The 24,025-nt window shown below is 32.0% G+C and overlaps 2 protein-coding genes across 5 annotated transcripts; both read left to right on the top strand.

The window, feature by feature from the left end:
• The first annotated feature begins 379 nt into the window (after nucleotides 1-379).
• LOC111794634 (lysine-specific demethylase JMJ13-like) lies at nucleotides 380-5,813 on the top strand. Of its 2 annotated transcripts, XM_087124332.1 has the most exons (9): nucleotides 380-510; nucleotides 646-1,983; nucleotides 2,820-2,849; nucleotides 3,173-3,254; nucleotides 3,349-3,541; nucleotides 3,656-4,029; nucleotides 4,360-4,402; nucleotides 4,561-4,808; nucleotides 5,426-5,813. In XM_087124332.1, the coding sequence occupies exons 2-5, from the start codon at nucleotides 1,732-1,734 to the stop codon at nucleotides 3,534-3,536; spliced, it is 552 nt and encodes a 183-aa protein (XP_086980458.1). In that variant the 5' UTR covers nucleotides 380-510; nucleotides 646-1,731; the 3' UTR covers nucleotides 3,537-3,541; nucleotides 3,656-4,029; nucleotides 4,360-4,402; nucleotides 4,561-4,808; nucleotides 5,426-5,813. The 2 variants fall into 2 exon arrangements, with proteins under 2 accessions (XP_086980458.1, XP_086980457.1); XM_087124331.1 differs by having other exon boundaries at nucleotides 3,656-4,402.
• Nucleotides 5,814-16,669: 10,856 nt separating this feature from the next.
• Nucleotides 16,670-20,803, top strand: LOC111794580 (putative transcription factor KAN2). Of its 3 annotated transcripts, none has more exons than XM_023676628.2 (6): nucleotides 16,670-17,692; nucleotides 17,785-17,861; nucleotides 18,923-18,968; nucleotides 19,128-19,269; nucleotides 20,062-20,122; nucleotides 20,395-20,803. In XM_023676628.2, exons 1-6 carry the CDS (start codon nucleotides 17,047-17,049, stop codon nucleotides 20,506-20,508), a joined length of 1,086 nt encoding a protein of 361 aa, XP_023532396.2. In that variant the 5' UTR covers nucleotides 16,670-17,046; the 3' UTR covers nucleotides 20,509-20,803. The 3 variants fall into 3 exon arrangements, with proteins under 3 accessions (XP_023532396.2, XP_086979787.1, XP_023532395.2); XM_087123661.1 differs by having other exon boundaries at nucleotides 19,104-19,269; XM_023676627.2 differs by having other exon boundaries at nucleotides 16,673-17,692; nucleotides 19,095-19,269.
• The last annotated feature ends 3,222 nt before the right edge of the window (nucleotides 20,804-24,025 follow it).

Below are 24,025 nucleotides of genomic sequence, written 5' to 3'. Positions count from 1 at the left end.
CTTTTTTTTTTTTTTTTTTTTTTTTTTTTTCATATCAATTCCATGGGTTATGTTATTAATGTGATGTATTTAATTTATGAAAAATACCTTTTGATAAAGTTTGAACCATATTCTTAAATAATTATGGTAAAGTATATGTTTTTAGACATTACTTAAAATGTTGAAACATGTCATTTGAAATGGTGTGCATTATTTATACTTTGATTAAATAGCAGAGATGGATAATAATGTATAGTTAGGTACATTATATTAATGATATATTGGTTCATAAATTCTTATCGATCTAAAATTTTACAAAAAAATTAGTGATACATCTTTTTACATTAAGCTCGTACGAATTTTGTTAAAAAGAATATTCATACACATTTTATTTATAACCATTTAAATTTTACAATTTGCAAACTCAAAACATCACAACTAAAAAATCACATATTAAGATTCTGTTTTTTACTCCCGATCCTTCCCGCCAGAAACTCGCCTTTCCCGCCGGGAAACCGCTTCAACCTCCGGGTGCGTATTCGTCTCTTCCGAATACCGCTTATCACTCTCATTTTCCATACTCTTTTTGCTCTGATTGATTTGAGAATGGCTTTCGATCTGCAAGTGACTAGTCTGAGAACTCGGTTTTGTCTCGTTTGTGATCAGCCTGCTGCTCGTTGAAGTCTTGGTTCTGACTGTTCGTGATCATGACTATGACCTGAGTTTATTTTTCCGGATTTTGGATTTCCTTCGTGGTTCTGCTCTTTTTCGGCGAAGTGATCACATACGGAGGCGTGTACGGAGTGATTTCGGCATGAGATGGTACTGATTCCGACTCTTTGTTTTTTTGCTCTGAGTATGAACTTTCTTGTAGCCACACAATATTGTCATTCGCTTCTTTTCAAGCTGATCGCTCTCTTTCCTCATGTTCGCTGAGATCTTGTACATTGTTTGGTTTCAGAGAAGTATCAGAAACGACAACAATTTTTGTTTGCGTTTTTCACTAAAAAATTCTTGAATCTTTTATGCAGCTTTCTGACTCGCAGAAAGTCTAAAGAGGAAATGGTTGAGTGGATGAACTTTTCTCCGGCTCGAAACTTTAGAAACTCTTTGTTTTTATTCATCTATTCATCTAATTTTGAATTTAATTTTCAGTTGTGTTTTTCCTCTAAAACTAGGACGCTGGACTTCCGTTTGAACTGTGAAGAACTTAATTGTATTTTAAAACGCTTGAATTTTAGCAATATCTTATTGAACTGTTGTTTTCATTAATTATAATTCTGTCTCGTGCGGTACAAGTTCAGGTGCACTTACTAGTGAACATTAGCATGTTGTTTTGCCTCTGCTCTGTCTGTGTTCCGTGATAAGAATTGTAACTGACGTGCCTGAGTTTAGCTGATATAGTTTTAGACGAAGCTCGTGAATCTGTTCGATTAAGTGTTTTCTTTATCCAACTTGATCAAGTGCAATAGGTAATAACTGCAATTCTACAAGCCTTGTTCCTCAATAGCTTCTCAAGTTCAAATATCTTGTACAAAATCAAAACTGAAATTTAGTCCTTAGCTAGTTGTACAGCCACATTTGCTATTTCATCCTGATTATAGTGTTGACGGGTGGAAGGACGAATCTACATTTCCAGAGAGTCTAAAAATAGCATAGAGTTTCTTTAACGAAAAAGGATTCAGCGAATGAAATCCGAAGCTGTTGCTGGGACAGTTACCGTAACAAATATGTTGATCAGAAGTGACGGAGATGCTTTATGAGCTTCGATATCTCGTGGCAAAGAAATTTCACGACGATATGGATTCATTTTCCTGGCCCAATGGTCCTTCTAATAGGAATAAAGACTTTTCAAAGAGAAAAATGGATAAGTTTCACTGCAGTGATCTAGAATGGATTGATGAGATTCCAGAATGTCCCGTGTATCATCCCTCAGAAGGGGAATTTGAGGATCCTCTGGTTTATTTGCAGAAGATTGCTCCGGAAGCCTCCAGATATGGTCAGGTACCCTATTTTTTTTCTATGCAAATCATAATTCCATGCCACATCTTAATTTTTTATGGATCTGAGAGCTTTAAATGATAATATTTTAGTTAGGCATTGCAATCCAGATATGGTCAGACACCCTATTTTTTCTATTCAAATCGTAATTCCAAGCCATATCTTAATTTTTTTATGGATATGAGAGCTTTAAATAACAATGAATGCTAGCTAGGCTTGAAATTTGGGATGTGAGAGCTTTAAAACATCAAGTTGTGTTCACTCGCATACTGCTTTGAAATTTGGGATATGCGGTACTAGTGGTGGAATAGAATTTGGTTTTGGTTATTTTGTGACGTTTAAAAACATTACCTATTATTCATATTCATTCATCATTATTATTATTTTTGTTTAAACAAACGCTTCTCTATAAAGATTACGGACTTCGCTGAAAATTTTGAAGTCAAGACTGATCACTTTAAATGTTTGAATTTGTAATTATCGTTTTCAATTCCTCAATACGTTTGATCACTGCCTTCTCATGATCAATTGGCTTGGTCTGTCAGTGATCGTTCTATGTATTTTGTTATATTGCTATTACACAGCACAAATTTCCACACTTGGACATTGTGTATAAACGTAATGTATCATATGCCTGTTGACCTGAGACCACTTATCGTATTAAATTTTATTGATTTCGTTGATGCATAATATAGATGGCCATTTGCATTGTTAAATAAACATTGTGGATTAATTGTTGATAGCTGCGAGCCTGTGACTACTTGTGATTGTGTGGGATGAGTCACTTTGTTTTTAGTTTTCTTTCTTGGTTGAGTTATAGACTTGGCTTTCTTTTGTAGGGATTTTCTCTTAGCTCTTCTATCTCTTCTGTAAGTTTTCGAAGACTTTCATCATTCCCGCTGAAATATTTTCATGACTTTTATACTTCCACAGACCTTTTCCCTTATTCACATAATCAAGGCTTCGCCCGTTTTTAATCATTTAATGGATTTGTTCGGTACAGAGGCGTTCCAACCATTTTAGTGCTCCCATTTTTAAAAACATTTAGTCTGAACATTATCAAAATGTGTCCTTAAATTATCGTTAGCAATTCTGGATAAGCTGAGCTTCATACAGGTTGAAATATCGAGACATGATACTCCGAAAGTTGCAATGCTTTAGTTTCTTACATGACTTGGGTTGGATCCTTCAGGGAATTACTGAGCCAATGCTATATATTGGAATGCTGTTTAGTATATTTGCCTGGCGCATGTGGAGGATAGTTTCCTGTATAGGTACGTTACCAAAATAGTCAAGATTTTCAGTAATCGGTACTACCCCTGGGATGATTAATTATTTTCATTGTTTCTTTATGGTTCCTTTGTGGAGCATCAAAAACTTGGTATTGTATTCCAGATGATGCGGCTTTGAGATTTGAGAACGTTGTCAAAGAAAATGTGTACAGAGAGGATATTCTGTCAGCAAATGGTGAGTATGGAGCTTTTGATGTTCTTTCGGGAAAAACGGCACTGTTTCCTCCAAATATTCTGCTGAAGAGTATACCATGCTGGCTTTAGTCATGGTGAGACATTCTAATCATTATCCTGTATTTTTTTTCTTGCACCTTATCCAATTATCGACATTTTTTCTTAGTTTGTAATGGGCAGTCTTTTCTTTTTCCTCTTCAAATCTATAGGCTTTAATTGTGGTGAAGCTGTGAACTTCGCCATTAGCTATTGGTTTCCTTTGGGTACTCTGGCTAGCCAGTGCATGCCCTTCTTAATTGAGTTCCTCTACTCACTCGCGAAGAACTTTTATGTAATGAAGCAATGCTTCTACACACAAATTTAGAACTTGAAGATTCAGTTCATTCATTCGTGGATCAGTCTATCACCATTCCCTCAAGCTATCTCTTATGAGTCCGATTCGCTTCCACAATTGTGCTCGGTAGTTACTCATGAAATCCAGGGTTTGAACGGGGATTTCTCCAAGGTCCCATGGCACTATCCTCTGCAGTGTATGCATATGTCTGTTGCAGCTGTTGTGGACATCATGTGTGCCTTTGCCATGGTATACTTCCTCGTTTTCTGCTTGAGAAATATGTTTGTTTAAAAATGATCGACCTCATTTATTTTTTCTTCTGAATGATGTATGTTTATATTGGGTCGTTGACTCTTTTGGCGTACAGAACTGACAGAATAGATTAACAAGACAAAGTGTTTGCTCCAAAGAGTCTTTTTGATAGGATTTCTTTTTAACGTATCACTTCGAAACTTTCATGTCTATCTATTAATTATCATCTTGAGGCTGTTGACTACAGCCTGCAATGAAGTATATGTATATATATATATATATATATATAGGCAGGATTTTGACGAGTGGTGTCGCTGAAATATGTAGAACTGAAATTTCTGAGACTTCACGACGTCCAAAGCCAAACATTGTAAGATTTTGCTGTTTTCTTGAGATCTGGTTTTCGTTTCGTTTACAAAATAATTGAGATTTCTTCAGAAAAGGAAAAAAAAAAAAAAAAAAAAGGATTGGAGGAAGGCCCACATTTTGATTTAACTGAAGTCTCATCTGTTGCTTCCTTCCAAGCAGATACAGAAGCATGCTTATAATGAATTTGGAAATCATGAAACCCCCAGTGTTTCTCAAGTGTCGTGTTATACATGCGAGCCTTTTCCTTCCCTTCAACCAGGGGAGAACTGTTCAAGATCAGCTATTCGACCTCCTGGGGACCATAATGATGATGATTAGGACGCAGAGATTTTAAGGGTTAAGCGTCAATCGTTGAGGATGAAAAGAACATCACAAATGATAATAGGACAAAGCAGCCTGCTCAACAGGTAGGGTACTTTGGATAAAGTAGTGTTCAGTTAAGATCTAATTAAGTATCTAAGATTTTTTTAAAAAGATCATTCTTTATTTGAATTTTCATTGAAGTTAAGATTATATATGCACTTTATGGAATGCTGTAAATTAAATCTTGACATTCATAAACTGAAAGGTTTGATGTTAATTTTGACAAGAATCTAAGATGATTGAAAGCTACCTAAAATCAGTTAAGTTCTTGCTCAGTTCTCATAAAAAAATATGGGCATTTAGTATAGAGCTTCATTCCTTAATTTTCTTTACAAAGTTTTCAGATGTAGATTCTGCTCAGAACTAAAATCCTCTAGTCGTCTTTTGGTGGTAGTATGTTTGAGTAGCTTCATTGTTATTGTTTAACCTTCTTTCCTTTTCAAGTATCCACATTTGAAATAAAATAGGGTTCAGTCTCCTTCGTTGTTTGTAATGCTAATGAAGCAATAGCCACTTATTTTTTTTATTTTTTATTTTTTTATCAAACTATATACATAATTTTTTTCTTATTTAGAACAATTTACCCAAATCTTTTGCGAGCCTGCTGAATATTAGAAACTACCCATTATTCTGACTGATTTCACGTGTTTCTTTCTTGTAGGGTCTCAAAAGATTGAAAAAAAACTCCATCCACATGCAAGGTGTGGTAAATTAAAGTCATCGGTTTGTTGTAAAGCTGACAAGTCAGGTTTCAAAGTATTTCGTACCAGTAAAGATGGTGTCTTTGTAGATAGATCTAACAGAACAACCATTCCCATCTCTATAAAGTTCAAGAGATTCAGCATTAAGGAAGCAAGGAGTAGACAACAGCTTGAGCACCACAGGAAAGAAGTGTTCTGTTATGAACAGGGAAAACACCTCACACCAACCTCTCCCTGCTGTTGGCTGTGGGCCAAACCGCCTTAAAGTCAGAAGTCCTGCGTCATTCCTGGGGTTTCACCGCAGGCTGCATTGAATCTTTTGGTTACAAGGTAGTGTCCAGCAATCAGGTTAGTGATCCATCCGCACAGCAGTTTACTTTTCTGCCTTATTTTTATAATATTATTCTCTCTAATTGGGTCTTGAGGATACAAAAAAAAAAAAAAGGAGAGCCTTCCTGCAAGGAGGTGATGATATTAGGAGATTGTGGATAAAATTGATATGTAGTTAGATCACATGCTGATTAACAGGCAATACCACCTGCATGTTAAATAAAATTGCCTCTCTGATTCTCATCTTCTTTGTTATTATTTATTTTTGCAGAAAAAAAGCCTTTTTTTCTTCCCTCATGTATTAGGTGAGCCCCGCGCTTCTGCTTTCCATCAAATGCTTGTCTATGGGTAGCGCTATTCAAGTAAGTTGGTCTTCTGAGTTAGGAACATCTGAATTATTTAATTTGGATTTAAGTTATATTTTAGCTTCTCGACTCTTCAATAAAATTTGTTGGATTCATAAATTATATATATATATGGATAAATGATCAATGAAAATAAAAAACTTAATTTAGGACCAACCATAATTTATAGGGTCAGAGCCTAAACATAGTTTATATAACTAATAACTTTCGGCTATTCCCTGTTTTCTTGTAATGAGTTGGGCCTTGCTATTTAATATGACCACAAGGAGGTACATTACTACCAACTATGAGCCCACCTCTATTCATAAAACAACCCTTCTTTCAGCTATTTCACCACATGGGAAAAAGATTGGTAAACAACCTAATTTATAGACAACATTGATGGAAACCATCAAAATTACTACTCTATCATGTGGTCAGCATTGTTTGAAAACTCAAAAGAAATTACCATCCACTAAGAGGTTAGAATTTGAAGATGAAAATACATAAATTTATAATTTTCTGGTAGAAATTACAACAAATAAACAACACACCTTTATTAGTAAAGGATAACCCTTTTTTCTTTCTTTTCCTTGTCAATTAAAACAGAGAGGACATGAACATGAACATGGAATTATTCACTAATAATGTCTAAATCAAATGGCAACCACCACCAAATTGCTCCACAAAACGTCATATTCCTATTTTGTGGGGCATGTTTGCTCCTCTTATGTCAAACATAGATTACATTCTTCTTCCTTGAAGAAAAAAAAAGGAAATTAAAAAGGGTTTGATGCGTGGGACTGACCCTCCTTTATAATCATTTCCAGCTTCATTATTTGAAGAGAATATTATGTGTTGAATGGAGAAAAAAAAAAAAAAAGTTAGAGACCAGAAATTGAGATATTGGAATGGAACAAAGCAAAGAAAATGTAGTTAATGGTTTCTTGTCAAAAAATCTTGCTTTATATGACACTTCCTAACATATTAACCTTCTCTTTGTTAGCTTTTCAAAAGATTCATCATGTTTCATCTTTTTGTTATTTGCCACTTTCCTTTCCTTTAATTATGCCATTGGCCATTCATTGGGAGAACAAAATATTCATTAAATCTTTCAGATTTATATTCCTCAATATCCATTATCTCATTTTATGATATTAGTTCATCTTAATATTTTCTTGCTCTCAATTTTTAAAAAGGAACAAAAAGTCATCAATTATTATTATTATTATTTCAACCACAATGATATCATCGTTCTCATTAAAACAATATAAACTTTACAGCTATAAAAGTCTTTTTTATTTCCATACCAAAAAAAAAAAAAAAAAAAAATGTTGTCATTTTTTAAAGTAAAAGATTTCTGTTTTTGTTTTATTTTTTTTAAGAATAAGTAAAAACATTATTTATTTGAGGTGAGAGAAAAAGAAGGAAGGATATAATCTAAAAGGGATAAAAAAAAAAAGATTTTTAGTTCCAATTCCACTTCTTAATTCTCTTCCAAATAAGAATCACACAACCAAATCAATCAAGGTTTGTCTGTTAATAAAGTTTGATTTATTTATAGATTATTGTCACAAAATCATGTACTCTCCATTCCCATGATGGATTAATTTTTGCTTAACTTTTACTTTATTTTTATTTATTTCTAAGTTTAAAAAAAATCAATCAACTTTAATATTGTGTGGTTTAGGATTATCTTAGCTTCTGATTTGATTCAAAGCAGAGCAAGCTCCACCCAATTGTCCGACAATGGAAAATGAAGAATTCAATCCAGACGAATTAGTATTTTTTTTTCTTTTTTTCTTTTTTTGCCTTTTTTTTCCCTTTAATTATATTATCTAATTATATAATCTTTTGATGTGACATAAAAATAGGAAGAAAAACTTTTGCAAGCATTTAGAATTCAATACTTTGTTTATGATTTAATTTCTTAAAGAGTACAACAGATTTGAGTTTTACATTAACATAAGTAATGCACATACACTAAATGCATCCCATAAACTTCTTCCAATTGCTCAAATAAACTCTTTTTGTAATGTCCTAGGTTGGAGTTGTACCAAGATTTAAATTTTAGATTCGATATCTAATGGTTCAAACATTCACTTAATGTTGTTTACAACAAGATAATGTTACCTACTTATCTTGAACTGTTTCGAAGAATGGAGATTTTACTCACAAACCAGCACATTCGTTTATCATATTTTTTTCTCACTCACATGCTTCCTAACAAATTTTTAAAAGTCATTTAACATATAAGAGCTAGTCATTGGGCGGTGTGTCAATGAGTACGTTGACTCTCAAGGAGGTGGATTATTTGTTGGAAAGGGAAAGAAACCTCTTCTTAGTAGACATGTTTTAAAACTGTGAAATTGATGGCGATCCGTAACAAGTCAAAACGGAGAATATCTACTAGTAATGAATTAGGCTGCTACAGAATAACTTCAAAGGTAACTGTATAGATGATAATTCTCGATTCTTCAAGACTTTTTTAGCCATAATTTTAATTTGAATGTCACGCTTTTAATCTCTTTGCTTACTATAAACTTTATCTATACATCAATCATCAATGGTTCCATTTCTTTACCCCTTTCAAATCCATCTAGAAAAAGAATAGTCTAAATAACTTTATTGGTCAACTTTACAAATTATTTCAACGACCAAATCCTTCATCTTTACTCATTCGAACCTACCTTACAAGAATCTTTATGGAGTGAATATAAACTCCCATCAAGTCAACTTAGAGCTAAATTCTCTGAAGTACTTTGGGAATGAGATTGTCTCCAAACTGCTATAAATTTTGTAGACTCCACAGTTTTAGCTATGTTTCCACAAAAATAAAGATCCCTTTTTACTCTTTCTTATTTATAATTAGATTTTTAGACGTTTTTAAGGTTTATAAAACTTCGAGTTTTGTTAATCCCCAAACCATATTTTACATTCGAGTAATTATAACTCGATGAATCTTTCTCCGACTTCTATGCAAATTGATTCGCTTTCGATTTAAGCTAAAACGGACACAAAACTAATTACTCGAAAAATGGTAGAAAAAATTACTCAAACGGCCAACTGTATTCACCATAAAAATTAATCGAATAAATCAAAATCAAACCTCGAAATAAACATGTAAATTTTTGCACACTAAAATTATGAAATAAAGTCTTTAATTCATTTATTTCGTCGCGATTAACACGACAAAAATAGATTAAAAATTCTTACCGTGTTGTATCATCTCTCTATCCAACGTTTGTTTCTATATAATAATGAATGAATCGAGACAATTAGAAAAGCGTGTTGATTTCGCTAAGCATTTATTTCATACACGACGATCGATATAAACAAATTAGCGAGTATATAAACCCTTCATAATTCCATCATCCAACCACTAATATTGAAAGAAAATAAAAAAAAATAAAATAAATAAAATAAAACTCTTCATTAAAGACACTATAAATTAATGTCAAAGATTGCATAGTAAATGGAAACATGTAGACCCATGCATGCATTTATTAAAATACTAACTTATCTATCTGAATTATTGTCTTTTAAAGTCGAAATTATTTATTTAAAAAGAAAGTTGAATTTTTCAAAATTCCAATATAATTAAATCGATCACGTGATCATAATTGTTGAATCCTCTCAGCTAGAGTTAAATAATTATTAATATGATTAGCTAAAATAAACTATGCTTAATAAATGTAATAAATTATAATTATTGTTACTATAATTAAAATTTACCGCTCACGTGAGAATTACTTTTATGGCATATTAATGTCAATAATGTTAAATTATTATTTTAAAATAAAATAATCAAGATACGTAATTTTTTAATTCAATTAAAAAACTCTAAAATATTATTAGTGGAGTAATTTATGTTTTAAATTCTTGATTATAATTTTTTAAAAAAGTTTGTTTTTATTTTATATGGGCTCCAGCCCATATGATTCGGCTAAGTTCCCTTCTTGATTACGGCAATTTATAATAAAAACAAATTATAATTAATATTTTAATAATATGCATTGTGTCAGACCATACGCAAATAAAAATAATAATATTAAGGAATCAGACCACAAAATTAAACTAATAATCGCATTAATATGGGATTCTCTTACTTTGTCTTAACTAAACCCATAGTCTTGAAATACTGAAAATCAAACCTTATTTTAATTTCCATTTACAACTTTTTCTTTAATAATAATTATAATAATTATAAATAATTACTGACAAATTTTAATTAGATGCTTCCACACTCTGATTAAAACAAAATTGGAAGCTGCTCTTTCCTCAATATCTGCATCTTCATAACCCTAATTCCACATTTTCATGTGCCTAAGGCTACACATCAATATATTTTATTTATATAACCTCTTGAAATTAATCCCCACCGTTCATTTATCGTTAATAAATCAATAAAAAAAAATTGTTGGTCTAGGGAGATAATTTTTACTCTTAAAAGAAAAATTCAAGACAATATCGTAAGAGAATGTTGGAGTCATCAAGGGTTGAATTAATCTTGAATACGGAGCGTTATATTAATGATTATTATGAGATTATTATAATATTTTATAAACTTTAAAAACTTTGGTCAATTGAATGAAATTTGACGGTTTAATATAAGACATAAATTAGACATCATATAAAGATGGTCGGTGTTTGTATTCATGTTCCACCTTAGTTTCCACTAAAATATCTAATTTGGGTAAATTATATAAAAACTATATATTAAAATTATAATATGGTTTAAATTTCATTGCTTCTAATGTTGTCTGAAAACCCTAGGAAACACAAACGCAAACGCAATTGTTTATCCATGTAATTAAATTACTTAACAAGTTTGCAAAAACAAATCCCACTTGTGTCGTTGTCATTCAAATGGTATCTTCTCCATCTCGAGATAGGCCTTCACCAAATTCTTATTTTTATTTTTATTTTTATATCTTTAAAATAATATTAATTATTGGAATTATATATATATATATATATATATATATATATATATATATATATATATATATGTATGTATATGAATTACTTTATATAATTTTAATTTCATCCATTTGAATATAAATCCTCATCTAGTGGTACCCACTTTCAATAAAGTCTTGTTTTAGTAGTTGAGAATTTATTGATGTTTCGTTTTATAATTGGATTTGTAGAATTTTCGTAATTGAGTTGGTATAGATTTCGAGAACTCCATACTAAGACATCGATTCAAAGGTTCGGTCTCTATTCCCACATGTTATTAACTAAAAACGTCAATTTTGTGAATTGTTCATATTTTCACCGTTTAATTCTTAAAATTTTAAAACTTTTTAACTATAGACTTCACCATGTGAAATATTCCTTAGTTGTTTCTATCCATATTTCATAAAAGTGTGAATTAATGTATCAAAAATAATTGAAAAATAAATTATAATAATGAGGATTCAAAACTTATTCAATGAAGTACATAACATTTATGTATCACTTCAAATAGCCCTTACAATATCATTTATTTCCATAGCTTCTTCAATGTCATCACGTTTTTATATGACATGTCTATCTACGTTTTTTTTTTCCCCTATACATTCTTACCCTCAATTGTAATGCCAAAAAATTTTAAAATAAATTGGGATTGATCTCGTAACAGCTCAACCCCATCGCTAGTAGATATTGTCCGATTTGACCTGTTATGTATCATCGTCAGCCCCACGGTTTTAAAATGCACCAGTTAGGAAGAGGCTTCCACACCCTAATAAGGAATGTTTCGTTCCCCTCTCCAATCAATGTGGGATCTCACAATCCACTCCCCTTGGGGGCCAGCCTCCTCACTGACACATGCCCCAGTGTCTAGCTTTGATATCATTCGTAACAGCTCAAGCCTACCACTAACAGATATTGTCCGCTTTGACCCACTTTGTATCGTCGTCAGCATCACGATTTTACAACGCATCTGTTAGAGAGAGGTTTCCAAACTTTTATAAGAAATATATCGTTCCCCTCTCAAACCAGTGTAAGATCTCACATATCTTTTCTCTCCATGTACTTCTTTATATAAAAAAAAAAAAATAATAAAAAATAAAATAAGAATCAAAAGATTCAAATCAGTAACATATTAGTTAAAAGATATATATCTTAATCAACTGAGGTAATGTGAAGAACGAAACATTTCTTATAAAGGTATGGAAATCTCTCTCTCGTAGACGTGTTTAAAAAAATCGTGAAGCTGATAACGATACGTAACAGACCAAAGCGAACAATATGTACTAGCAGTGGGCTTATTGACTCATTTACTCTCTCGAGATTGCTTGAAGACTAAAATACTCATAAATTTTCAGGTGGGCATTGCCCAATTGGCTCCTCAAGTGGGTGGTCCTACAAAGCTATATTTGGCTCATTAATACATACATATATATATATATATATATATATATGGTTTTGTTGGTGTTATGGCTCATAAAGAGAGGTGTGCCCACAAACAATAATTAAAAAAAAAAAAGATAATAATAAGATGAAAAAGGAGAAATAGAGAGAGAGAAGAATGGGGAGTGTTTGGATTATCCAAAAAGTTAGGCAGAAATGAGTGATGTCGAAAGAGAAACCTCAAAAAAGCAAAGTTTAGAGCATAATGGTTGTTGTTTTTGTTAAACCCTAAACTCGAAACCCTAAACTCGAAACCCTAAACCCTAAACCCTAAATCCGAAACCCTAAACCTTTCCTTCTTCATCCCTTTCTATAACTCCCAACATATTCATTCTTCCCACTTTCCTTTCCTTTTCTTCCCTTTTCTTTTCATAAAAAGCTGAGAGAAACAAAAGTTTTCATTTCCCATTTCTCATAACTCTCTTAACCAAACTCTTTTCCACCTTCAATCAAACTCCCCTTCCTTTTTTTACGATAATAAAGTCGACCTACTCATAATTATTTTGGATTTCGCGCTATTTTTAAATCTTTAAAAAGCTTCATTCAAACTCTTTTCTGCATGTGAATGCATCGTTTGCACAATCATAACTTATGTATAATACTACTCGAGCTTAAGCCTTATATGTCTTTTGTTTGTCTTTTTTCTAAAAAAAAAACTTTAGTTTCATCTTTATTAAAATCACCGAAAAGAAAAATGTATCTTGGATGAGTATATGCAATAACTTTTAATTTCTTCACGATCATCCTCATTTGGATGTTGTAACAACTCAAGCCCACCGCTAGTAGATATTGTCCGTTTTGGATCCGTTACGTATCGTTATCCACCTCACAATTTTAAAACGCGTCTACCAATGAAATGTTTTTACATCTTTGTTCATTTATGTGTCAGGTCCGTTGAATTCTATACTTTAAAAACTTTTTTTTTTTTTTACTTAAAAAAAGGATGAAAAATGAAAAATAAAAAAATAATTTGATGGAAATGATGATGTGATGAAAACAAGGCATTGGAAAGTTCACTCAATCATTCTTTGTAACTCTAAAGGCAAAGATTGTTTTGTTTGAGAAATAAATTTGATTCGACGAAATGAGATTTGTTAGGTACATATTGACTAATTAAGAAAAGTAATTAAGCTTTGTTAAACCCAATCAAACCCCACTTAAAACTTAATTACAATTTTCTAAATCTAATTAGTTCTACCATTTTAATGGATTTTTTTATTTTTTTATTTTTTTATTTTTGCTATTATACACACAAAATACATACATATATATATATATATATATATATATATATATATATATATACAATTTCCTTTATTTCCATTTATGGAATGGAATCAAATAACAAGTTTCACAAGCTGAGGACTCATCAAATTAAGAATATTTCCTTCACCATATGCTTCCTTCTCATAATTAAATATTTTATTTTTCGTTATTTTGCACAAAAAAAAAAAAAAAAAAAAAAACATAACAAAAGCCCACACTTCCTTCAATCATAAACACGTGTTTGTCGGTTTTGGTTGTTGTCAGCTATCCCTTGACGTCTGCCTCTAATACCATTCCTCGTCAGTCTCACAGTTTTAAAACGCGTATGTTATGGAGATTTCTACACCCTTCTAGAGAATACTTTGTTCCCCTCTCCAACAACGTGAGATCTCACAATTAACTTGATTTTCATACTTCTTCAAAAATCTAAACGGTTATCGACAATTATAAGTAAACTAATGTTTTTTTTTTTTTTTTTTTTTTTTTTTTTTTTTTTTTTGCTCTTACGAAAAAGTACTCCACACAAAATGATACCCAGTAGGAAAAGAAACCTTTCTCAGACCTACTTTCACACAAAAAAACTCAAACATACACATTACATCAAATATACACTTCTCTAAACACCAACTGAAACATTAATCACACCTACATAATACACCACATGTACACACTTACACAAACTCCATAAATACTCTCCAACAACAAAGACCACTACAACACCACTCAATGAACGTATATCGCATTTCTGCCTCTTACTGCCAAAACACATACAAACCATAAATCAATGACCGTATAAACACGCACACTCAAAGATACATCACCATTCTCAAATCCAAATAAATCCTAAATACAAACTAAAAGTATCCCTCACCCCTTAACCTTCCGGTTGCGTAGTTTACTGTTGCATCGTTGACCGGACCCTCCTTTACGGTTAGGCACCCTCCACTGTGCGCGCAAGCCGAAGGCGTAGTGGCAATTCCTTCGGTTACTGCATTATCCTCATCATGCAGAGCGGGGTAGAGATACTGAGGTTTGACGTTTAGACATTCAATAGGCTACTACCTGACTCCTTACTTAGGTTGTAGTTGCACTTCACTGATGTGATGGTTTTGGTTGTGGTTAACATATATCATCAGAGACACAATCTTTCATGTAAGGCTCCATCCACTGAGTGCCAATGCCGAAGGCGTAGTGGCATTTCCTTCGGTTACTGCTAAATCCCTTTAAGAGTGACATCTTGTAGCAGGGCGAGTTGGAAAATAGCTTATTAAGTCTTGCATCTTCTGCTTTTTAGACCTTTTTGACCTTTTACTGTGAATAAGCGCCAAAATGACTCCTTTTGTAAGGTTGAAAAGGGTTATTATGATGTGATGGTTGACGTAGTGGTTAACATATATCATCTAATATACAATCTTATCTATAAGGCTCCATCCACTGAGTGCCAATGCCGAAGGCGTAGTGGCATTTCCTTCGGTTACAGCTTGTAGCTGGGCGAGTTAGAAAATAACGCTTATTAAGTCTTGCATCTTGAGCTTTTTGACCTTTTTGACCTTCACAGTTAATAAGTTCTCCCTTACATGATACTCTTTACCTCTGATACTGTTTTCCCATCTGAGAATGGATCACAACAAGTAAGCCACAACCCACTGTGGGCCGTTCCGCAGCAAGTGGTATTGCCAGCGGATGAAAGCATCACCCAATTGATGGGTGAATAGCTCAGGTGAGTGGGGAGAAATAACTTATTTAGTCTCGCTAGAACGTCACGATCCCCGACCTTATTACGTCAACAAACACACCATATAAACCAGCTGGATCCTCGTACAATATGGATATAACACATCCGGGTTGAAAAGGATTCAGTTTTGTTTTAAGGTATTTTTACCTAGGGGAATTATGCCAATTTCTGTGTAATCTACATTGCATATTACCCCTAAAACAACCTCCTTTGCTCTATCAAGTTTTTGCCCTGAAAGACTATTCCACACAAAACATCTTACCCTGAATCTGAGAAAAGAAAGAGGCTTTCCCCATATTTATGAGGGCTGATTAATATGTTTTCTTGCAAGGAAAGCCTCTTTTTTTTTTTTTTTTTTAATGAAATTATACCGTCTTTTTTTTTATTTTTTGAATGTATACACGTGACTAAACTTGGAGAAGAAAATGAATAACCTTATTAAAGACAGAATTTAGTTTGTTATTTAAGTTTGTCTGTTCATAAATGAAAGATTAAAAAAAGTATTTATAAGTTTAATTATAATAGTAGAAATTAGTTATAAAAAAAAAACAGTAAAAATGATTTAGTATGAAGAAGGTAAATTAGTTTAAATGAGGAAATGGGTAATTATTGAAAAAAAAAGCATAAATAAATAAAGTTAAGACCCTAAATAGCAAACCAAGAAGCCCTTAAAAATAAAAACAGACCTTATGTGTCTTGAAAATTAAATTTAGAAACAAATTCCAAAAATTAATGCCTCCTCTTTTACATTTATATGTACCAATATTCAATCATATTATTTATGTTATTTATATTTTATGTTTCAAAATAAATTTCTTTTTTAATCCTTCTAATTTCGCTAATTATGTGTAGAATATAAAATAAATCAAATATATCATTCTAATTAAGTGGTATTGGTCTCTAAACTTCAAATAAATTTAATAAATTATTGAATTTTGTTAATTTATTAGACATTTAAAAGAATAATAATGAATATATGTTTATGTTTAGAGAAATGAGGAGTAAAAAATAATAATTAAAGAAGAAAGAAAGAAAGGTAAGGTAAAAACCAAAAGGGGAAGCAACACCTATCTTATTTACCTTTTCTCCCTTTTTCATCTTTTCCTAACTTTCTCACCTAGTAAGTACCCTACACCCTCTCTCTTCTTTCTCTCTCTTCTTTATCTCTCTTCCTTCTCTCTCTTCCTTCTCTCTCTTCCTTCTCTCTCTTCCATAGCTCCTCAAGTGTCATTTTCTCACATATACTTCACACAAAAGAAACAACCATTCACTTCATAGCTTGTCATTTCTTACCTCTTTCTTTCTATCAATCCCTCTCTCTCTCTCTCTCTCTCTCTCTCTAGAAGTTCATCAAAATCTGAAGAACAAAACAGAAAAAGAAGAACAACCCATTAATCTTCCCTGCCTTGCCTTCAAAACCCATATTCCCAAATCCCCAACAAATCCACTGAGAAGAAGAAGGAGAAGGAAGAAATCAAGAAGAAATCGAGAAGAAGGTGGGTTTAAGATGGAGCTATTCCCTGCACAGCCAGATTTGTCGCTCCAAATTAGCCCTCCCAATACAAATAAACCCTCTTCCACTTGGAGAACAACAACACCCTCTCAAGAACATCTTGATTTGGGGTTTTGGAATAATCTCAATTTGGAGTCTGCTAAACCCACTCCCAAACATCACCCTACTAATCAACACTTTGATCTCTCCCTTTCCAACTTCACTCAAATTAACCAATACTCCAATATTCCTCCTCCTCCTCCTCCTCCTCTTCCTCACCACCACCACCACCCTGCCTTCCACGGCGGCGCTCACCTCTTCCAAACCCTACACAAAACCCACCACCCACCCACCATTTTCCACCACACTCCTCCGCCACCACCCACCACATCGCACCCTTTTCCAGGACAGAACAATGTTCAAGACTTGGCCTTTTTGCGACCCATTAGAGGAATTCCGGTGTACCATCAGACAACTAACCCCGCCGGCACTCCCTCCCCCATCCCTCCCTCCGCCAGTGGCCACGGCCAGATAATGATGCGATCCAGATTCTTGTCTAGGTTTCCGGCCAAACGCAGCATGAGAGCCCCAAGGATGCGATGGACATCCACTCTCCATGCTCGCTTTGTTCATGCTGTTGAACTCCTAGGCGGCCATGAAAGTATTCACTTTTCCTTTACCCTCAAAACCATATTACTTTACCAGTGATGGGTTACGATAAATTTAATTATTTCTTTACATTTCGGCGAACAGGAGCGACGCCCAAGTCGGTTCTCGAGCTTATGGATGTCAAAGATCTAACCTTAGCCCATGTCAAATCTCATTTACAGGTATGCAACTCATAATCTCTTGATCTAAACCAAAATCCCATTTCAAAAATTTCTTTAAAAATTACACAAAACTCAAATTAGGGTTAACTTTGGGTAAGAAAATCAAAATCAAAGTGATTTCAATGCGTGGAGTGTGGCGCTTGCATAAATGAAGATGGGGTTTTGCATCGTTGTTACATCCTTAATTAATTTGTGGCAGGAAGTTTGTCGAGTGGAAATCAAGTTTTGTTTTTTTTTTTTTTTAATAAAGACATGTTTTGTTTTGTTTTTTTTTTTCAAATTCCAATGGTTTTTTTTTTTTTTTTTAAATATTTTCTGTGGAGGAGCTCAAATTCTTAGCTTTTCATTTTCTTCTAGATCTGATGGTTCTGCTTCTGCTAGCTAACAAACAGCTTTTTGCTTGGGAGAATGAGCCATACCAACTATGAGTAAAATTATTATTATTATTATTTTTAAATAAATAATAATAAAAGAAATTCAACTGTAACACATGCACACAAGACAAGGTAGCTCAGAGAGACTGTTTTCCAGTTGACAAGGCTTTGAAGAGTAAATGAAAGAAGTGGTAGCTGTTAAAATTTAATGTAAATTAAATATTTTTTTTTTGTTTTAATCATTGAAGTCTTCAAACATTTTGGGATAAGTGTTTGTGTGGTTTAAACAAAAACATAACTATGTTTTTTTAGCTCAAAGATGTCTTGTTTTTTTTAAATCCACATGTTTTTTTAAAATATATATATAATTCAGTCCCAAAATTAGTTGATATGAAGCTTTACTTGAAATGGGTGTATTTATATGTCCAAAAAAACATCAATGGAGTGAGTGATGAGTGAGTGAGTGAGAGGAAGAAAACAAAAACAAATAGAATAACCCATCATTACTCAATCATAGCTTCTTCAAAATCATTTCTTTTTTATTTTTATTTTCTTTTTAATTAACCAAACCTCCATAACTATGATTATATTCCATTTTTGGGGTTTTTTTTATAGCTATTTTTGTTTAAATAATCCATTAAAAACCCACTTTTTAAATCTTATAATACCATAAAATTCCCATTGCAGATGTACCGTACAGTGAAGACCACAGACAGAGCAGCAGCTTCTTCAGGTGATTTTTTTTTTTTTTTCCTTTTTTTTTTTTACCCATTTTTCTTAAATATATATATATATATATATATATATATATATATATATATATATATATATATATAATAAAAATTAAATATCTACACAGGGCAATCAGATTTATACGAGAATGCTTCATCAGGGGACACGAGCAATATTGAAGATATAATATTTGACATTCAAAAGCCAAGCATGGGAAGGCAAAATGAGCACTCAGTACAACAAAATAGGCAAAACCCTCATCAAGATAAGGATTATCATGCCCTCTGGAGCAATTCTTCCAGGTATAATTCCCTTTCTCACTTCCTTTTTTATATTTAAACCCATAGTTTAGAAAGATTTCAACTTGAATTCTTGTGGGTTGATTTATAATACAAAAATAATCGGGAAAATGATGCAATAGTCCAAGTCCACTGTCAGCAGATATTGTCTGTTTTGGATTTTTCATCAAGGTTTTTAAAACGTATGTGGTAGAGAGAGGTTTCCACACCGTTATAAAGAATATTTCGTTCTCCTCCTAAACCCAGGTGGGATTTCACAATCCACCCCTCTTTGGATCTCAACGTCCTTGTTTGCACACCACCTCGTGTCCACCCCCTTTGGTGCTCAGCCTCACTGTTGGCACATTGCCTACTGTCTGACTCTGATACTATTTGTAACAGCTCAAACCCACTCCTAGCAGATATCGTGCATGATGAAGCAATCATAAACATAGTCTCTTGAAATTTGTGTGGTTTGGATTTTGTGGGGCTTCACCATATTCAAAATAATTGGAGATGAAATAAGAAACTTAGTGTGAAAGGTAAGGGGTTTTGATGGAGGCATTAGTGGAAATTTTGATGCCCAAAAACAAAGCTTTTTTGGTTTGAAAAATTCCTCGTAGTTTGTGATTATAGTAATGGGGTGTCACATGGAGTTGGTGTAGCTTTATATCAATCAAAAGCACCAAATGCAAAGCCAAAAAGATTTGTAGCTTTCTTTTTCTTTTTTTATGTACTCTGCATGGTTTATTATGGTTTCTGCTGATTGAAGATATGCTTTTTCCCTTTCTTTCTTGTGTTTTGGTTATGTCACAGGGAAGCTTGGTTGCATGGTTTTCCTAATGATTCTTCTAGGGACCTTTCATCGTCCCTCGAGGTACTCCTTCTTCTCTCTCTCCTTCTCGATAACGATATATCTTAACACACAAGATTCGAACTTCCATTCTAAACAAATTTAGGGTCGAGCACTGATTTCTAGTAATAACACTAGTCGGCCGTGTACAAACATTTTAGCCCTGTGGACTCCGAGATTGAATTGAGTTGTCCAATCAAGAACATACGAACTAGTTTATTGCTTCATATTTTTAGTCTCGTGTCGGTTTCGAGCTTGTTATTGATGGTAATCCACGTTTTTTTTTTGTTTTATAGAATGACGTGGATCCAAATAGCTCAAACAACGAGAGACTATCGGAAATAAGCTCGTCGGGGAATCTTCTTCCTGAGAAGCCTAATTTGGAATTCACATTAGGAAGGGCAGTTTGATGAACATAACATTATATGTGTGAGAACAGAAATTGAAGTGAAGTTGGAGGCTCTGAAGAACAAAAAAAGAAATTGATTTTAAAGAAAAAGAAAGAAAAAAAGAGAGAGAGGTAAAGAAAGACAAGCAGACAAGAAAAAAAGACAAAAAGCAACAAAAGCAGATCCTAATTCCCATCAACCTTTGAGGTCCCAAATCATCTTATTTTATTTCAGCAAATCAAATATATGAATCTAATTGATTTTTTGTTTGTTTTGCACTTACAAAAAAAAAAAAAAAAAAAAAAAAAAAAGAGAAGAGGGAAATTAACCTTCGAAATTGTAATGAATGAGCCATTGTTCGTTTTTTTTTTTTTTTTTTTTTTTTTTGTTTCTCGAGTAGAGAAGATTTGAACCTATAACCTGTAAATATATGGTTTTTTTTTTTTCTTTATTCAGATAAATTATAAATCTCGAGGACGGAATAAAAAATATATTTGAAAAAAAGGGTTAGAATATAAAAGAGAAAGAAAAGATGGGTAAAATGACAAAAGTAGAGTTGGAAAAGGGGATTTGGAAAGTGCTTTTAATGAACATTTTGAAGATTTTTACGCTCATCTACGTGACTCTAAAAGAAGCTTTTAGGTTAAATACCCAATTAGAATGATGTATTCTTCCGGTGTGGGAATCAATTACTTTCTTTTTTTGTTCTTTATTAGCTTTAACACTTTGGGAATGGTGCTTCCCACTCATGCATGGAACTCTTTTTTTGAAATAAATAAAAAAAAGTTATTCATCATGATTAATGTTTTTATGAGCATAAGATCTTTTATATAAAATAAACACGTTATTTAATTCTCTCTATATATTTTAATAATTATGAATGTAACCTATGTTACATCAATTTTTCTTTAGTTTCTTTCCTTTTGTCTTGATTAAAACCTTAATTTTAAATTCTCATAAAGATGGGCCCTTTCATTTTACTCGTTGGAGAGACAAACGAAATATTCATTGTAAGAGGTAGAAACTTCTTCCAATTAACACGTTTTAAAATTTTTGAAAGAAAACCCAAAATGGAAAGCCAAATATATATATATATATATATATATATATATATATATATATACATATATATATATATATATATATATTAGCGGTGAGGTTGAATTGTTACAATCCTACGAGTTCAGTAAAATAATAAGTGTAGAATTAGGAGTATGTCTATGTCGGGTGCCCACCCCTGCCCTAAGCTCCATTTTGTACCTTCCCTCGGCCCATGTCACCTTTCAATTCCATTTATTTTTCTTATATCCCTCTCATTATACCTTATCCCATCAAACACCAACTTATTAATTATTTTGAGTATTCGTGTCACTACCTCATAAATAGACAATTTCGAGTGTCCGTGTCATCTTATATACATCATAAATAGACATAGTTTAACGTGTATGTTTTTAAATAAGAAGTTTCAATTTTTCACCCATATATTGTCGTACCTGAAAATATCTTGACGCATGTGGCCTGCTTCTCATAAATTCTTTTTATTTTTCTTGAATAATCATTCTAAGTCAACTTACACAAAAACTACCGGCATATTTTTTTTTTATAGACCACTTAAACCCTAAAACTTATGACTACTTGTTTGTATCGAATTAAATCATTTATTATTTTTTTTATTAATTATCTTAAATGTCGGTATCATCTTATTACATAAAAAAATAAAAAATAAACATAGGGTTAGTTTTCTCTCTTAAATAATTTGGACTAAATTAAAAAATATTAAAACTTTTTAAATAATTTAGACTAAATTAAAAAGTGCTAAAAAAACATATTTATTTTATTTAAATGAATTTTTATTATATTATGTCAAATCACTATTTGTCAATCTAATCCACTTATCAGGTCAACATGAAAGAAATTTGTCAGCAAGTTTGAAAGTCAAATATAGAATTTTAATAAAAATCCCCCACGCGATATACAGTTATTAGAGTTTCACCGACACTTGAAAAAGCAGTCACCTAATTTCTTGACCAATAAATGTGAGCGTGCACCACACGCACTCTCACGAGAGTAACGAATGTATTATTGCAGTTGATTTAAAAAGTTTTTTATTTTCTTTATCCAAAATCAAAATTCCACAATTTCCTAATTATTTTCTGAAATTCTGATTAGAAAAATCATTTCTTTTTTCGTTTAATTAATTTAATTTATGATTTTTTTTTTAATTTTGTAGGAAAAATATTAAAACATATAATCTATTCATAAATGACTAAATAAAGTTGATAATTAAAAGTTTTTAACATATTGAGTTTTTTTTAATATAATTTTTAAAATAAAATTAACTTGTTGAGATAAATACGAGAGTATAAAGTCTGTATGTTAAATTACTTATATGCCCCCACTGCATTAAATACAATAGTATTTGATGTTCACCCACTTTTTTACCAACTTTTGTACTAACATTTAATTTTCATCTTTTAACCACCAAACCAACCCATAAAATCCACAAGTCTCGAAAAAAAAAAAAAAAAAACCTCATTCGATCCTAATTCATTTTGGTCATATTTGAATATACTTTCACGGTCGGGGTTTACTGTACTTTCCTACTAAGAAATATAATTTCATAATTACCAACCGACTATTATACATTTTAATTAACAAATACCATAAATTTTACCGTTTCTATCGGGCATCACCAAGACTATGATTTTTTTCATACCCTTTTGGTTCGTTTTTTCTTCTACCTTTTATTGCACAAAAATCAATCTAAATCGAAAAACAAAATTACATAAATAAAAATCAACAAATCCTTCTTCAAAATCACGTTTTTTTTTTTCTTTTTTTACTTATTGAGCCAGAAATCGAACAAAAACGAGGGTGATTATACGAAATCGAAATGGAAAAAGTTTGCCTTTTCAATTTGGGACCCACCTCCATATTTAAATAGGAAAGAGTAAATTTGAAGAACTAAACTATATATATATATATGGAGAGAGAATTATTTAAAAAATAAAAAAGAATATAGTTTTAAGAAGAAAGGGCAAAAAAAAACTAGTAAGATCTCAGATTGTTAGAGAGAAGAAAGTGATGAAATGAGGTATGAGGTATGAGGGAAGGTGGAACCCAACAGAATTTAATGTTCTTAATTATCATATGTCATTGTCTTTCTTCTTTCCCTCTCAAATCAATAATAAAATTCTTTATTTATTTATTTATTTAATAATATATCAAAAAATATATTTAAAAATATCTTACATCTTAGTCAACAGTATATATAGTATTATATATAGTATTATATATAGTATTAATCAGTTGAATATAATTACATATTATTTTCTCAAGAAAAATGGTCAACACCAATAAATTCAAACAATAAAGCCCTCAATAAGGCTGCCCTTCCCTATGTCTATAGGGTACATAGGATCCTTTAACCTAACAAACTTGAACTCCATTAGGCCTTTTATTTCATACATAATATAGAATGAATAATAATGTTATTAGTTTCTCACTCCTTTGACTAAAAAAAGTCATCACATCAATC

The sequence above is a fragment of the Cucurbita pepo genome, chromosome 5 (genome assembly GCF_057944985.1).
Source record: "Cucurbita pepo subsp. pepo isolate OVF chromosome 5, ASM5794498v1, whole genome shotgun sequence".
In the NCBI taxonomy this organism is placed as follows: domain Eukaryota; kingdom Viridiplantae; phylum Streptophyta; class Magnoliopsida; order Cucurbitales; family Cucurbitaceae; genus Cucurbita; species Cucurbita pepo.
This window is presented reverse-complemented; position numbering and strand designations above follow the sequence as displayed.